General features: G+C 37.6%; 1 protein-coding gene across 12 annotated transcripts in view; it reads left to right on the top strand.

The window, feature by feature from the left end:
• The window catches only part of CCDC141 (coiled-coil domain containing 141), a 260,019-nt gene that overhangs the window by 175,607 nt on the left and 68,221 nt on the right, over positions 1-16,191 (top strand). For all 12 annotated transcript variants that reach the window (XM_077154314.1, XM_077154315.1, XM_077154313.1 and 9 more), the window contains one exon: positions 2,824-2,996. In XM_077154314.1, the coding sequence (XP_077010429.1) occupies positions 2,824-2,996 (173 nt within the window). The remainder of the gene's footprint in view (positions 1-2,823; positions 2,997-16,191) is intronic.

Here is a 16,191-nt window from a genome sequence, read left to right as displayed (position 1 = left end):
GACGAATGCAGACAACAGGTGGCCAAACTCTTCTTGGTGACTTTTCAAAGATGTGGCTGATCAATCAGAGTTTCAAGTCACAGCCAGCAAATATTTTCTGCATATTATTAAATGCTGCCATCATGCTACTTTCATTTATTTTCTCTTCTATAATTCTCAACAAACGTATATAATATGTGTTTAAGGTTATGATGGCATAATGTTAAAACAGAAGGGAGTTAAACTTAGTGAAAAGAAAAAATACTAAGGAATTCTCCATCCTTTTGCCATTCCATCTAGGAACTTGAGAATTATCTTAAAGAAATAAATATGTGAATGCTCTGACTACTGTATTTAGACTTTCCCTTTATTTCTTCCTTTCATCTAGCTTGGTGGTTCTAAATTCTAAGTGTGAATATGAATTATTCTAAGCACTAAACTACATATATTAAACTTTAAGGGTGATTTAAGGGAGTTCAAAGGTAATTTTGACTAGATCAGGTTTTTGTTTAGCATTGATTCTAAAACAATCTTTCAATTAAGATGACTACTTTATTCAAAATAAACAATAAATATTTAAAATATAGAACAAAATTCCAGAAACAGCGGTGATTGCCAAGTGGAGTTTCATTGAGTTATGGAAGGATCAAGAGAGCAATTCAAATAATGTATTTTTCTGAGGTCAGCCTCTTGTTGCATTTGGCTCTGTTGCTAGCTGCGGGAAAGAGGAAGAGTAGCTAAGGAAGAGTGAGTTCTTCAGGCCCTTCAGAGTTTCTTTAGTAAAGCTTTCTTCCTTTTACAGTCCTGTGCAGCCTAGGAGAAGTCTCTCAGCCTTTCTCTGTATCATTTCTCATTTATAAGAAGGATAGGCAGACACTTATTTACAAAAAATAAGTTTAAAAATACTCCTTTTTCCATGTAAGTTTATAGCCTTCTCCGAAATGTCCTTCTTTCCTGCTGCTTCCCAGCATACTCCTTTGCCACGAGGTACCTGGGCCCTGAGGTCACTCAGGGTTAAGAGCAGGGGCCTCAGGACCAAGCAAATTGGGCATAAATTCTAGATTTGCCACTTAGTAGCAATGCCATTTTGTGCATTTTATTTAACCCCTCTGATACTCAGTTTCACCAGTTACATAATGGGGATAATTTCTCACCCCCTCCTAGGGCTAAGGACAGTGCTTGAAACTCAGCAGGCATTAAAATATATTTGTTGACTGAATTAAAAGTGATTGTGAAACACAGACTATAGAAGCTAGCACCTCATCAGTTCTTATTAAACTGTCCTTGCTGTTACTCCCTATTCGCTACTAAATAAATGGGAATGATTTGTTTTTTAAACATTCTAAGTAAACGGAAAGAGTAGACTCTGGAGACATGAAGACTACGGTGGGTGAACAGAATAGCAACACATAAATAACAGGACAGTATTTGAAAAATTCATTCACAAATTCAAATTCTGTCCTGTGGCAATTCTGCCATTGAAACCCACTCCCTAAGATGGCAGCCAGGTGGAAAGAAAGGAGCGCTTTTACGTATCTCCATGACTACAGCCTCTATATAGTTGTCATGGGCTGTGTTCCCTCAGTCAGTTTGCTTTGCTCTTTTGGCCTCCCCTGGTCTTGGCGTGCGGTGCTGAACTCATGAGACCACCTGTTGCCCAGCTTCTCCTGTGGGTCTTCTATTCCACTGCGGTGTGCTCCTAGCAAGTTCACTGACTTGCAGTCAGCACCCAGGAAGGCGAGACTTTCAGACTCCTTTTTGACTGCACAGCACTGTGAAGTTTACTTTGGAGGTGCTGTTCCCCAGATTGATATGGGACTTCCTGTGAGGTGGTCTCTTCCAAGTCCCAAAGGGCAGCATGCAAGAGATCCTTTGCCAGTCAGTTTTTCTTCAACTTGTCTAATGTCCTGCTCTCTAGGATGAAGTTTAGAGAAGAGATTGACTATTGGGAGACTCATGAAGACCACTGTACTCTCATCCTTGTCCTCGTATTTTCTCAGTACTCTTCTACTGTCTTTACATTATGTATTCCACCATAATGCCAGCCAAGTCTTAATGACCAAAGGAATAGTTCCTCTCTGTTCTATGTGGATTCCATAAACTTAACCCCTATACTTGGTTGTTGATATGTTAATATAGGAAGAAAATAAAGGAATACATAAAATCTCCTCTGCAGATGATATCTTGGTTTGCAAGTATATGTATTTTTTTTTTCCTGCATAATTCTATCTTGCATGGCAGAAGCTAAATATTACCTTGGACTTTCTCTTTGTACTGCTTCAGGATTAAATTCTAATCTCTCCTATAGACAAATGGATGCCCTGGATGGAGGAAGCCTAAGGTCTTGCACTTAGAAAGGCAAGAGGGAAAAGCACATTAATAATTTTCTAAATATTTACCTGTAGTTTTGCAGGATCGATGTGTAATTTATTAGGAAATTTCCATTTAAGAATATTACAGAGACGTTCAGGTTTTGAAAGGCTATAATACAATATTTTTAATGTTCCTTTCATTATTTGTATGCAGTATAAAATATATACAAATAAGCCTGATTCACCAAATGCTATACAGTTATTACCATTTGTGTTGTAGAGATACATTGTTAATGTAAGCAATTTTGGTAATTTTATGGCCTCCTTATTTATGTATGCTGAACTGAACTATGATCAGTTTCTCTAAATGGAAACTTAAAACCATAAAACTGTTTTCCAAGACTAAGGTTGTTTTTGATTATGATCAAACTAATAAATTTAACAGCTTGTTTAATCTCTAGCATTTTGTGTACACATTGTTGTAGATTTTAAACTAGAAAAGCTGAAAACGAAGGTCTGCTTTCTTTGGCAGGCATTTGATGTACTTGGAAGAGTTGAAGCTTACCTTAAGCTCCTTAAATCAGAGGGTTTAAGTCTGCCTGTCTTGGCAGCAAGGCATGAGGAATTACACAGAGAAATTAAAGACTGCACAGCTGATGCTTTGCAAAAAGGAAAAGCTTTAATCAGCCAAGTAGACTCCTGCAGGTGAGTAAAGACTATTTCTTACTCAGTGTAATAAGCTTTTTTCACGGTTTCCACAACTGTTAAAAGTGTTTGCATGTTTTGTGGATTTTTTTTCCCCTGCTTCTGATGTTTTGCTGCATTACAACATGGCTTAAAAGGAGCTATTGAATTTTGGTCAACAGCAATCCTGAACACAATTTTATTCATCCAGAGGTATTCTGAGCTTCAGATGCTCAGATGCTAAAGTTTTCTCACTACAAGTTTCTAAAGGGGGGCAGGGAAGGGCAATGGACACACACATACACAAAAAGCTTTAGTTCTCAATGATTTTTATGGTCAAGCATCTCCATTTGGTTTCTTCCTCCCTGTTAGTCCATGAGCCTTCTTGGGTCTATCCTGCCCATTTTTTCATTTCTGGAGAATAATAAAGTCTTAGAATTTCCTTTTAGTTTTGAGTTGGTAGCTCACCAAGCAGAATTCCAAGTAAAAGGTGATATTAATAAATAAAAATAGCTCACATTTATTGAGACTGTGCCATGTGCCAGGCACTGGGGCTTAGAGCTTACAGTCCTCACAGCAGCACTATGAGGAATGTACTATTAATGTTCACGTTGTACAAATAAGGTAACTGAGGCACAGAGACACAAGGTAATTTGCACTAGGTCCCAAAGCCAGCTGGTAGCAGAGTCAGAGTTTGAATCCATTGCACCAACCAAGACCCCATGCTCTTAACCAGTGTGCTAAGAGGGTTGTTTTTATGGTGAGTATTTCAGGGTAAGCTTAGAATTGGGTAAGAATGGGGAGAGAGAAGGACTTTGAGAAATACAAAGAGAATGCAATGGGAAAGAACAGGGGTTGGAAGACAAAGGGAAGATGCTAGGGCACTTGGTGGAAGGATATAAGCTAGCAAGTAATGAAGTCAAGGCTACATTTTGACAGAGGGATGAAAAGATTTGTACAAATGGGTTATGACATAACCCATTCCATATCCATAATCTTGAAACTCAAAGATACTCAATTTGAAGAACAATGAAATTAATGGAGTAGGGTAAAATTACTGTTATCTGTTTGAAGCTCTTATTCTGCTCTATTTTAGATGTGTTAAAAGTGTTGACTAGGTAAATCTGCATTTGGGGAATTCTCTTTCCAGATGGAGGTATTTAATCTAGGGTTTGTGGTTGCTATGGAATCACTCAAAGACAAGATTATTTGTAATCCAGTGTCTTTCAGCAGGAGTAAAAAGGCTGAAGCTACGAGAAAGGGCAAATGGTTCTCCCATTCGAAAAATTAATGATAAAAACTTAAGCTACTAGATTTCCATACTTTAACTCCAAGTCATGAGTCGGTGTCCACTGAGCACCAGGTTCCTCAGTGTTCCCCTGTCCAGGCCCAAGGTATGAGAATAGGTGTTCCACATTCCCTATTCCCCACCTCTCCCCTCACCTGCTGAAGATCCAGTTTTCTAAGATATACGAATATCTTGGACCCTAGGGAAGATATCCTACAGGATGGCACAGGCAATTATTTTGCCTGGACTCAGGGTTCATGTTGGAAATTGGTTTGAGTCATGTGATGTCTCCAGCTTTAAAGTGGATGGTCTGATCTCAGTTTAGCACAGGCATGTTATTTCTCCTCTATTTGTCCAATTCCTTTCTTGTGGTTCTTACCCTAGATTTGGGTAGTTTCCTTTCATGCATGGGTAGATCAGTACAGAGCCAAAGACCCTTCCCCTGATCTCTGGAATTCAGTTTCTTACTCCCACCTGTTCAGCACCCTGCCCCACAAATTCTAGGCACTTCAGTCTCCTGGAAGGAACTCTTATAGCTGTCTCTTCAACACAACAAGACTTCTGGGCTCTGCCAGGGTTCTCCTTCTCTGAGTATTGGTCTGGAAATCACCCCTGAGGCAGTACGCTGGTACAATTGTAAGGCTCACCTTGTTTGTTTCCTTCTCTCAGGGATCACAGTCCTGTACTACCTATTGTTCAACATCTGTAAATCATTTTTTCACATATTTTGTCAATTTTTCTAGTTGTTTAAGGCAGACAGGTAAATCTAGATCCTGCTTCTTAGCCAGAAGCTTTAGTCTCCTATTCAGTCTTTTTTCCTTAAACTTTTAAAAATAATTTCAACCTCACAGAACAATTGCAAAAATAATACAAAACCCACACAGACAACTCAAGCATATTACCCCCAGATGCCCAGATTCATCAATTTTAACATTTTGCTACATTTATTATACCATTCTACATATGCACCTATTTGTCTATCATCAGTCTAATATCTATCTATCATATATCTATTAATTTTATGAACGTTTGAGAGTAGGTCATATACATCAAGCTCTTTAAATACGTACTTCCCTGTACAGTTCTAAGAACAAGGATATTCATTTATGTAACCACCTTAAGTACAATTATCAAGTTCAAGAAATTTAATATTGATAAAAAGCTTGCAGTCTAAATTCCAATTTTTTCATATGCCCCAATACTGTTCTTTTGAGCTTTTCTCCTTCATTACTAGATCCTGTCCAGGATCATGAATTGCATTTAATTGCCACTCTCTCTTTAGCTGGTGTCATGGTCAGGTTCTGGTGTCAACTCAGCGCAGTGATTATGCCCCCTTGTCTGACCAGGGAGAAAATTCAATAAGCTGAAGTCTTTATGGAGGAAGAAAGACTCTTTCACTGCTTCTTAAGCCAGAGAGCCTTCTTATAGAGTTCATCCAGACCCTTCATTGGAGCTGCCAGCTTTGCAGCCTGCCTGATAGAATTTGGGCTCTTCTAGTTCCATGGTTGTGTGAGACAACTTTATAAATCTCATTTGTTCTGTTTCTCTAGGGAACGCTGACTAACACAGTTGGTTTTTTTTTAATTGTGGAAACTTGTATGTAGCATAAACGTTCCCTTCTCAACCACTCCCAAACTTACCATTCAGTGAGGTTATTCGCATTCACAGTGCAGCACTGGCCTTGCTGGTATCCATTGCCAAAACTTTCCCATCACCGCAGACAGAACCCTAACTCTCCATTTTCCCTCCTCATCCACTCCTGGTAACCTTTGTTCTCTCTAAATTTGCATATTCTAGCTATTTTGTATAAGTGGAATCATGCAGTATCTGCCCCTTTGTGTTATTTTACGCAACGTGATGTCTGCGACGTGGACCTATGTAGTGGCCTGTATCAGAACTTTTACGTTTTAAGTAACATACTATTGTATGTACATACCACGTTTTGTTTATCCATTATCTGCTAATGGACTTCGGGTTGATTATACCCATTTTTGGTCCCTTATTTCTTACATTATTGCCTATTTTTGTATTTAGTTTTTTTTTGTAGTAAATCCTTTAGGATCACTTCTAATTTCTTCTGTGCATATTTTTATTATACTTTTTCTTTGTGATTTACCTGGGACTTAAATTTAGTATTCTAAAACCTATAGCATTCTTGTTTGGTTTGATACCAACCTAACTTTCTTGACCAACCTAACCTAGCATACATGAACTATGTTCCTTACTTTTCCATCTCCTGACCTTTGTATAGTTCTTATTGAAAATTACATATTTATACATCATTAATCCCAAACCATTGTTTTATCATTACTTTTTCATGAATTTGCATGTTAGCACCTGTAGGAAGTAAAAAGTGGAGTTACAAACTAAAAATACAATAGTACTGGCATTTATATTTACTCATGTTGTTTCCTTTGCCAGAGATCTTTATTTCTTCATATGGCTTCAGACTATTGTCTTGTATCCTTTCCTTTGTTACCGAAGAACTCTCTTTAGCATGTCTTCTAGGACTAATCTAGTGGTGACGAACTCCCTCAGTTTTGTTTATCTGAGACTAGCTTAATCTCTCCCTCTTTTTTGGAAGATAGTTTTGCAGGGTATAGATTTCTTGGTTAGAAATTTTTTCCTTTCAGGACTTAATATATGTCATCCCACTGGCTTCTTTCCTCCATTATTTGATTTTTAAAAAAAATATTTTTATTGACAAATCTTCACACACACACAGTGCATGCATGGTATAAAATTGGTGGCTCACAATGTTATTACATAGTTGTGTATTTATCACCATGATCATTTCTAGAACATTTGCATCACTCCAGAAAAAGAAATAAAAAGAAAAAAGAAAAAAACTCATACATCCCATATCCCTTTCCCCTTCCTGTCATTGACCACTAATATTTCAATCTACCCAGTTTATTTACCCTTTACCCCTCCCATTATTTATTTATTTTTATCCATTTTTTTTACTCATCTGTCTATACCCTGGATAAAAGGAGCAGCAGACACAAGGTTTCACAATCTCACAGTCACGTTGTAAAAATTATATCTTTATACAATTGTCTTCAAGAATCAAGGCTACTGGAAGACAGCTCAATGGTTTTAGGTACTTCCCTCCAGCACTCCAATATGCTATAAACTAGGAAGGAATATCTGTATAATACATAAGAGTAACCTCCAGGATAACCTCTTGACTCTGTTTGAAATCTCTCAGCCACTGAAACTTTATTTTGTCTCATTTCTCTCTTCCCCTTTTTGGTCAAGAAGGCTTTCTCGATCCCATGATGCCAAGTCCTGGCTCATCCTTGGAGTTCCGTCCCATGTTGCCAGGGAGATTTACAGCCCTGGCAGTCATGTCCCATGTATATAGAGAGGACAGTGAAGCCTCCTTGATTTCTGATGAGAAGTTGACACTTTTGTCTTATCTTCAAGTTCACTGATTCTTTCTTCTACCAGCTCCAATCTGCTGCTGAACCCCTCTAGGGAATTTTTATTTCTGTTACTGCCATCTCTCATTCTGTTTGATTCCTTTTCATGATCTGTCTCTTTATTTATGTTATCTTTGTGTTCATCTATCATTTTCTTCATGTCCTTTAGTTATATGTCCATGTTTTCTTTTAGCTATTTGAGCATATTTATGACTTTTTTTTCTTTAAGTCTTTGTCTGGAATGTTACGTGTTTGGTCTTCCTTGCTGATGGCTTCTAATGTTTGGAAATGTAGCAGATAGGATTAACATAAGACCTGTGGAACTACTTGGGAGTAGATGGCATTAGGGTGGTGGCGGCAGTAAGCTGCTTTATGTTATCTGATTTATGTAGAACAGTCTTGGAGGAAGAGAATGTTTGTTTACCCCAAATGGTTATTTTAAGTAGGAAGGAAGAACACTGAAAGATAAGAACTTTGTTCCCTCAGGAAATGTGTGCATGCCTTTTGTCATCCTGCAGTATATAACCAGGATCTGGTTAAGAATAAAATTGTCTGAAGTCTGATGTCTCTGGTCTGTTATTGCTGAGCTTCAGACCCTCTGAACCCGTCTGTCTCTCTCTTTCTTTCTTTCTTTCATTCTTTCTTTCTCGTCATTCCTTAATATCCTTTGAACTCCATTTCATAGGAAGCAACATCTGGTGCCTAACTTCTTCACACAGACTATAACTTCCTGTTTCTTTGTATAGTTTGTAATCTTTTGTTGCAAACTGGACATTTGATATTTTAATGAATCTCAGGAATTTAGACTCTGAGGTGTCCCTTAAGCTTTTAGTTAGCGGGTATTATGACAAAGATTTCCTTGAATGCCTGGAGCTAACAATAATATACCTTATTGTTATAGTTAAAGCAATAACAACAAAAAGAGGAAAAATCTTTGCGGATTTGCCTGTGGAAGTGCTCTCCTTCAGAACTTATCTGTCCTAATAATGAATTTAGAAAATATCCCAAGGTAAAATCATATGATACTTCTAGGTCTTTTCTGAGCATGAGTATTGTCCTAGGCATGAATGCGTAGCCCTAGGAATTTTCCTAATTACATGAATCTGAATGTCTTATTCTCTTAGGATATTGTGTTTCCTTGTGGTCCTGGATGCTTCATTGTATGTCCCCTAACTGGCACTTCTTTCCCCCAGAAAGCTGCATTTGTCCCTACAGTTCTCTATAGGAAAGCTCTGTGAAACTTCTCTAGGCACAGGACAAGCTCTGATACAGCAAGTCTGCAATGCACACTCTGGTTCAGTCCTTCAGGCTGCCTGCAGACAGACTGGCACAAACATACATGCACCCTAATATGTCCATAGAGATTATTCTCGTAGGAGCAGGGACTCACAATTGGAGCCCAGGCCAGCTCTGTGCTAAGCCATGAGGGAATGAGGGAGGGACCAGCAAGCATATCATGAGGTTTTCCAACCTCTTTTGATTCAGTGCTCTCACTGTTATTACAATCCTTTCACTGTTTTCTGGAGATTTCTTCACGGTTGTTCAAAGCTTCTGTAGGGGGATGGAGTGCTTGAGTGTCTTACTCTGCCATCTTGGTTAGGAGAAGCTCCTATTCAATTTTAGCACTTAACTCATAGAGATAGAAAGCTGGTCACAATTTATTACTGCTAAGCTTTATTCTGTTTGTCATAGTTAGTAATGCTTTATTTTTACTCTTTAAATTCAAGAGGGAAGTACTTTTATTTTTACATTCATTACATCTTTGGGTTTGTTGACTGTTTTTGGCTATCCATTTTATAGTGGTAGATTTGTTTATTTACCTAGCTAGTCTCATTTTTTTGGCATCCTTTGCTCTTTCTAGTCCTAATTTTTACATATATATTGTTTTTCAAGGGGAAATCTATAGTTTTCAGCTTCAGGCTCTAGATTGGGTTTTAATAGAAACAGCAATAATTAGGGACAATTAAGGAAATGAATTAATGTATTAAAAAATTAGCAGTATGGTTTCTGTCAACATCCTAGATATATAAGTTTTCATAGTAGTTCCAAATTGTTTTGTTGCCCCAAGATTTTTCAGTACTTAATTCAATATTACTTCTATTTCTAGAGATAGAGTGAAATTATTATTTGCAAAGGACATTTTTTAATTCAAAAGGTAGATAAAGAATAAAAATCCATTAAAAACTGCACTGAAGTGCATTCAAATCTCAGTTGAAAGCTAGAGCCACACTCAGCTACTGACTTCAACATCATGTATCCCATTTGGGACTGGCTTCCCTCCCTTATCTATAGTGATTCACCTGCTTAGTGACATGGGTCATCATCACGGAAAAGAAGCAGAAACAATGGAGAAATTTCAAGTTGCTGTCACTAATGGAGAGAATGTTGTGTTTAGAATTGTAGCAATGGAAATAAATGTAAATTTCAACAAGGGAAAGTATGAGATATTGATCATCACAATGACTTCCTAGACTTTGAATACAAACCACCTCTTTAGGACACAAAACACCAAGGTTCCTATTACCAGACATTTAAAGGCTGATGTGGCTAAGAAACTTCAAACTTAGTGTCAAAGGGATTTTATATCATGCATTCCGGGTGTCAAAAAAATGCCATGAGTTTAAACTTAACTTTTCTGAGCTTTAGTTTCCTCATCTATAAAATAGAAATATACATTTCATAGAGTTTTGTTTTTTAGTTGAATGAGATAGCACCACTTTTGGCACCTAGAAAGTGCTCAATAAACAGTTCACTTCCTTTTTTATCTTTGACATAAGCAGTTTTAAAAAGCAATATATTAAGAGTCAGTGGTTGCATCAAATAATAAAAACAGAGTCAGCTGTACCAAATTGCCATACTGATGAACTGGAAAGGGTTAAATTTGAAGTAGTATAGATGAACAATTATCTTAAGGTAGTAAAAGGCAGAATATAGAATTTGGGCAAGAAGGAATTTCAGAGGCCCTTACATCTGTTTTCTTTTTTTTTTTTTGAGTGGGCAGACACTGGGAGTCGAACCCAAATCTCTGGCATGGCAGGTGAGAACTCTGCCACTGTGCCACGTGGCCCACCCTGGTTTCTTTTGCTTTCAGTAAAAAAAAAAAAAATTGGATCTTGGAAGTTCACATTTATCTGAAATGAAGCTTCCTCAGTAATCCAAAACCTTTGCTATTGTTGTTCTGTAATTACTACCTTATAAGGGAGAGACCCACACTATCTCCTTATTATGTAATCTAATACACTTGAAGATTGACTAGCCTCACAAAATAAATAGTGATTATTTAAAGGTTCCTTTGCTTTTTCTATTTCCTGCTTATAATCTGTTAATAATTCTGAGTCATTGTTAAATAGCTTATTGTCTCTTTAAAGAATAACAGTAAAAATCGGTCCATTTTACATAACCTAAATATACTTTAATTTGAAAAGCATCTTAGTGCATCCATTTGTACTTATTTATGATGCAAGTTGCCTACAACAGTATGTCACAATTGTCGAACTTAGAACTATAGTGAAGTTGAAAGATCCTGGCTACCTGACTCCTCACCTCTACTTAGGCCTTGTTTGGCCTCATCCTTGAGCCCTAAATCTTAAGATAGATCAAGGATTGCCTGCTGTCAAAACAGAATTCTGCCATTTATTAAGCCACAGGAAGTTGCTGGTGGTTGCAAATGCTGGGTCAGGGGCCCTGCTTGGGGGTGAAGTTTCCTGTAATTGAACAGTTAATGAGGGGTCTCCTTTTTGGAGGTGGGTGGGAGGGCTTTTGGTGTAGTTTCCGATTCGGAACTCAAAAACATAGAAATACCCAATAATACCATGCTGTCTTGTGATGTGACTATTTGTATCTCCTGTTTGCTAAAATGTGCTGATTTGCAAGCAAACTTTTTCAGTATTGATTGAAATTCTATCCTTAAAGGACTCTATCAGTTTTCATTCTGTCTTGTGATGAATTTAAGCTAATAAACTCCATACTGATTGAATATTTTGCTTTGGTGTATCTTTAACTATTGTCTGTTGTGGTCCAACACTTATCATTACTTTCTTAATGATTGTTCTAGTTTGCTAGCTGCTGGAATGCAATATACCAAAAACAGAATGGCTTTTAAAAAGGGGAATTTGATAGGTTGCTAGCTTACAGTTCTAAGGCCGAGAAAATGTCCCAATTAAAACAGGTCTATAGAAATGTCCAATCAAAGGCATCCAGGGAAAGATACCTTGGTTCAAGAAAGCCAATGAAGTTCAGGGTTTCTCTCTCAACTGAGAAGGCACATGGCAAACACAGTCAGGGCTTCTCTCTCAGCTGGAAGGGCACATGGCGAATACAGCATCATCTGTTAGCTTTCTCTCCTGGCTTCCTGTTTCATGAAGCTCCCCGGGAGGCGTTTTCCTACTTCATCTCCAAAGATCACTGGCTTGTTCTCTCTGCTTTTCATGGCTATGTTGTTCTTCTCTGCTCTTTCTGAATCTCTCATTCTCCAAAATGTTTCCTCTTTTATAAGACTCCAGTAAACCAATCAAGACCCACCCAAATGGGTGGAGACAGATCTCCCCTAATGCATTTTAACAACTACTCTTGATTGGATTACATCTCCAGGGAGATGATCTATTTACAGGTTCAAACATACAGTATTGAATAAGGATTATTCTGCCTTTACAAAATGGGATTTTGATTAAAACTTGGCTTTTCTAGGGTCCATACATCCTTTCAAACCAGCACAATGCTAGTTTTTCATATTTCACAGAGAAATAAAAACAGGAGTTAGTTGGAATTTTGTTTTCCGTCCCCTTAACTTTCATTTAAATTGGCTACCAGAACTTCCCTTAGTTGGTATTGTGAATGGTAGCAATCTGTAGACAAAATGTGATTCATTCATTTATTTGTTCATTCATTCAAAAAATAGTTACTGAGTGACTGTTGTACATCAGGTATTCTTGAGTATCTAATAAGATAGGCAAAGTGTCTACCCTCATGCCACTTATATTTGTGGGAAAAAAACAGTCATCCAACAATAAATTAATAATTGAGATTATCTTATAAAGTAGTGAGTGTGATTAAAAAAATAAAAAAGTGAAATGGGATAGAGAGTGACTCAGGTGAGGGGACCACTTTAGACATTGCAGTCACGAAAGGACTCTTAATGGCAATGAGATCTCCATGCAAATATTTGAGCTATGAGGAGACCAAGCGGAGCAAAAGCAAAAATGTAAGAGACAGGACAGTGTGGCTGGAGCAGAGGGCACCAGAGGGTGAGAATGGCATACAAGATCAGAGAGTTAGGTGGGAGCCAGACCATTTTCAAACTCTTATTAGTGACAATAGCAAGTATCATGAGCTTTATAAACAGTGACAAATTTAATCTTCACAACCATCCTCTGATATGGATGCTATAATTATCATGCCGGTTTTGCAGATGAGGAAAGTGTGGCACAGAGTAGGTTAAATAACCTGACCTGGTAAGTGGGAGATTATTTGGATCCAGTTCTGAACCACTGCATTTGGTTGTTAGCCATCTGTCTAGTACTTTCAGCCAACTTAATCAGTAACAAGGAATCTGAGTACTTAGTGAATACGATTCTTTTTTCATTCTAGTGTACTTGAAAAGTACACCATCTGTCCTCTAGCTTCAAGTCCCACCTTTGCTGTAGAGCTTTTCATTTTTTCACTTTATTTAACAAAACCATTGTATATACATGTAAACATCACATACGATGTGCAAGCACTGGGCCTCAAAGAACAATCAGGTTATGTAAATCTGGGGCCAAGTTCCCAGACCTCTACAAATGTCTAGTTGAGGAAACGCACCTCAAGGGAAGATGCCCCAGGCTGTAGGGGAGTAATGGACAGAGTGGGTGTTGGGATGACCTCTTCAGAGAAAGGGGAGAATCCCAAGCTCCAGGATAGGAAAAGTCAAGTGAAGGAGTGGGTTTGAAAAGCCCATGAACACTTGCTGAATTTGATAGATGAAGATGGCTGAAGTGTCTACACTTTCAGGCCAAGAAGAACAGAATCTATTCCTAACACATAATATTTTATTTGAATTATTTTATGTATGTTAGCTCTACCTAATGGCTTTCCTTTTCATTCTGTAGCATTCTGCATCATTTCTTATTTGCTTCACTTGGAATAATTATTGTCTCCTCATGCAGACCATGATCATTTTGAGGGATGAGACCATGCAGGACCCCTTTTATGTGTATCTAGCTTAGTATTTGTATATAGGTGACTTGATTTGAAATGTTAAGTGCTGGCATGACATTAAAGAAATGCTCTTATCATAGTGAAAATACTTAAAAAAAAATTGAAAACAAACAAGCAAACAAAAACCAACCCTACCCCTTTAAACAAAACAGAGCAAAGCAAAAAAACCCAGAGATTTCCTTTGCCTAACTAATAGATTCGTCTATGATTGCATTTCATCGGCATTTAAGAACTTAAAATAACTATTAAAAAAAAGTTTGATGATGCATTTAGATGGTTAATGCCAGATACTGAAATTTGTGAAATTACAGAGTTGAGTTCTTATGACAGTGTTAACTCATCCACTTTCCAAATATTTCCATGCCTATATTAAGGTGTGCTTTCTAAATGTTGAGTAAATGTCATAGCTGCAGTCTGGGCCTGTTAACATTGTTAGGATTTTATACTTCTGAAAGTTTTAGTATGCAACACCCGAGTTCACTATTCCCATTAAATCTAGGAGTGTCTGAGTTAGGTTCTTCTCAAGTATCTAGGGATTACTTGCTAAAATATGAATTTATTAATTCACGATGATGATGATGATGTGATGTGAAGTAGCAAGGATCCCAGAGTAGGAAATTTGGAACTGCAGAATCTATAGATGATGCCTGACTGAAGAAGCAAAAATCTCAGCCCTTGGCAACTAAGGAGCAGTTTCTTATAAGGATCGAAGGGCTTAGGGGGAAAGGACACAGAAAAGGGAGAGGGAGAGGGAGAGATGTGAGTGGAATTATTTATGACCAAGATGCTAAATCACAGTGCTACTTATACTAGTACAAACCCGAAAACCACCCACAGGTTCCCAGAAATGAGGCAGTGTTTGAGTAGCTTAAAGGGACAAACCATAGCAGAATATCCCAAGGCTATATTAAAATGGTGTTTCTGAGGAATATGTAAAGCCATGCAGAGTATCCTTACAAAATAATGTTAATGGGTAAAAGCAGAATCCAAATTGTAAATTGTGTATGTGTGTGGAGGGAGCGTAGGGTCGGGTATGAGGGGGAATCGCAAAGAGAAAAATATTTTTAAAATAAGCACATTAAAATGTATTTTTATATTTTCCAAAGTATTTCAAATGAGAGTGTTTATCTGCTTAGCTCTTGCTGTGCTCTTTTTATCTGAGGATTTGAGTCCTAAATCATGGAAAATTTTCAACAATTATGTCTTTAAATATTGCTTTTCTGTTATTTTCTGTTCTCCTACAACTCCTATTGGAAGAAACTTATAGCCCCTCTGACTTTCAAGTCTCTTAATTCTTCCATACTTTTCATCCCTTTATCTCTTTGTGTTGTATTATAACTGAAACCCTCAGAATAATTTTCTCTTTTGTTAATTTTTCCTTTGTGTTCGTTCATTCATTGATTCTTTTTTCTTTTAAGTTTCAGTAACTATACTGTTTTCATTTCTAGAATTTCTGATTAATTCTTTTTCATTCCAATTTTGTTTCTTTTATGATTGTATTTGTTTCGTACTTTCCTGTTCTTTAATTATGGGTGTTAGTTTTTCCTTTATCTCTTTCATGGTCTTAGACATTTCTTTTAAAGCCGTTTTCAGCTTGCTGTACTTATTTTCATTTCAGCTGGAGCACATTTGGGGCACTTGATATTTGAATGTCTTTTCTTAGCATTAATTTTTCTCATGTGTTTTGAAATTTTGGTTTGCACGCTCGTCTCAAGTGGGAGATGTTTGTTGTTTGGATTTGTTTTGTTAGCTTTGCTCTCTTCTCTTTGCTCTTTCCTTCTTAAAAGCTTTATGATGAGCTCCACCCAGACTCACAGGACTTCCGTTTCAGAACAAGTCTTCAGTTGTTGGATCAAGGTCACATAAGCTCCCATGGAGATATTGGAGCTCTCAGAAATGCAGTCGGGAAACCAGAGGCTGGGGAGGGGCTTGTTGCAGCTCCTAACTGACCCATTTTGTATGTCTGATTCCACGGCTCCTGTCACAGTTGGCTGCAGTGTGTGCCCTTCAAGTAACACATGCTCTGATCTCTGTGGCCTAACAGGAGTGCAACTTCTGGTCACCTTTCTCTGCTTCTGGGCCAGAACCCCAGAGGCTGTAGCCCTCTTGCTGTCCCACTCACTGCTTTGGGTTTCTTCATTATTAAATCCATATTAAAGATGTGTTTGTGTGTGTGTGTGTGTGTGTGTGTGTGACATTTGTGTTTGGTGGGGAGAGAGTCTCAAAGTGTATAACTTAAATGAGAAACAAATTTATTGTAAAAATATATGCATCTCATTTCTATAGTACGAATGGCATTTTTTCATAG

This window comes from Tamandua tetradactyla, chromosome 3 (assembly GCF_023851605.1).
Source record: "Tamandua tetradactyla isolate mTamTet1 chromosome 3, mTamTet1.pri, whole genome shotgun sequence".
Lineage (NCBI taxonomy): Eukaryota > Metazoa > Chordata > Mammalia > Pilosa > Myrmecophagidae > Tamandua > Tamandua tetradactyla.
Note: the sequence above shows the minus strand (reverse complement) of the source record. Positions and strands in the feature narration are given on the sequence as shown.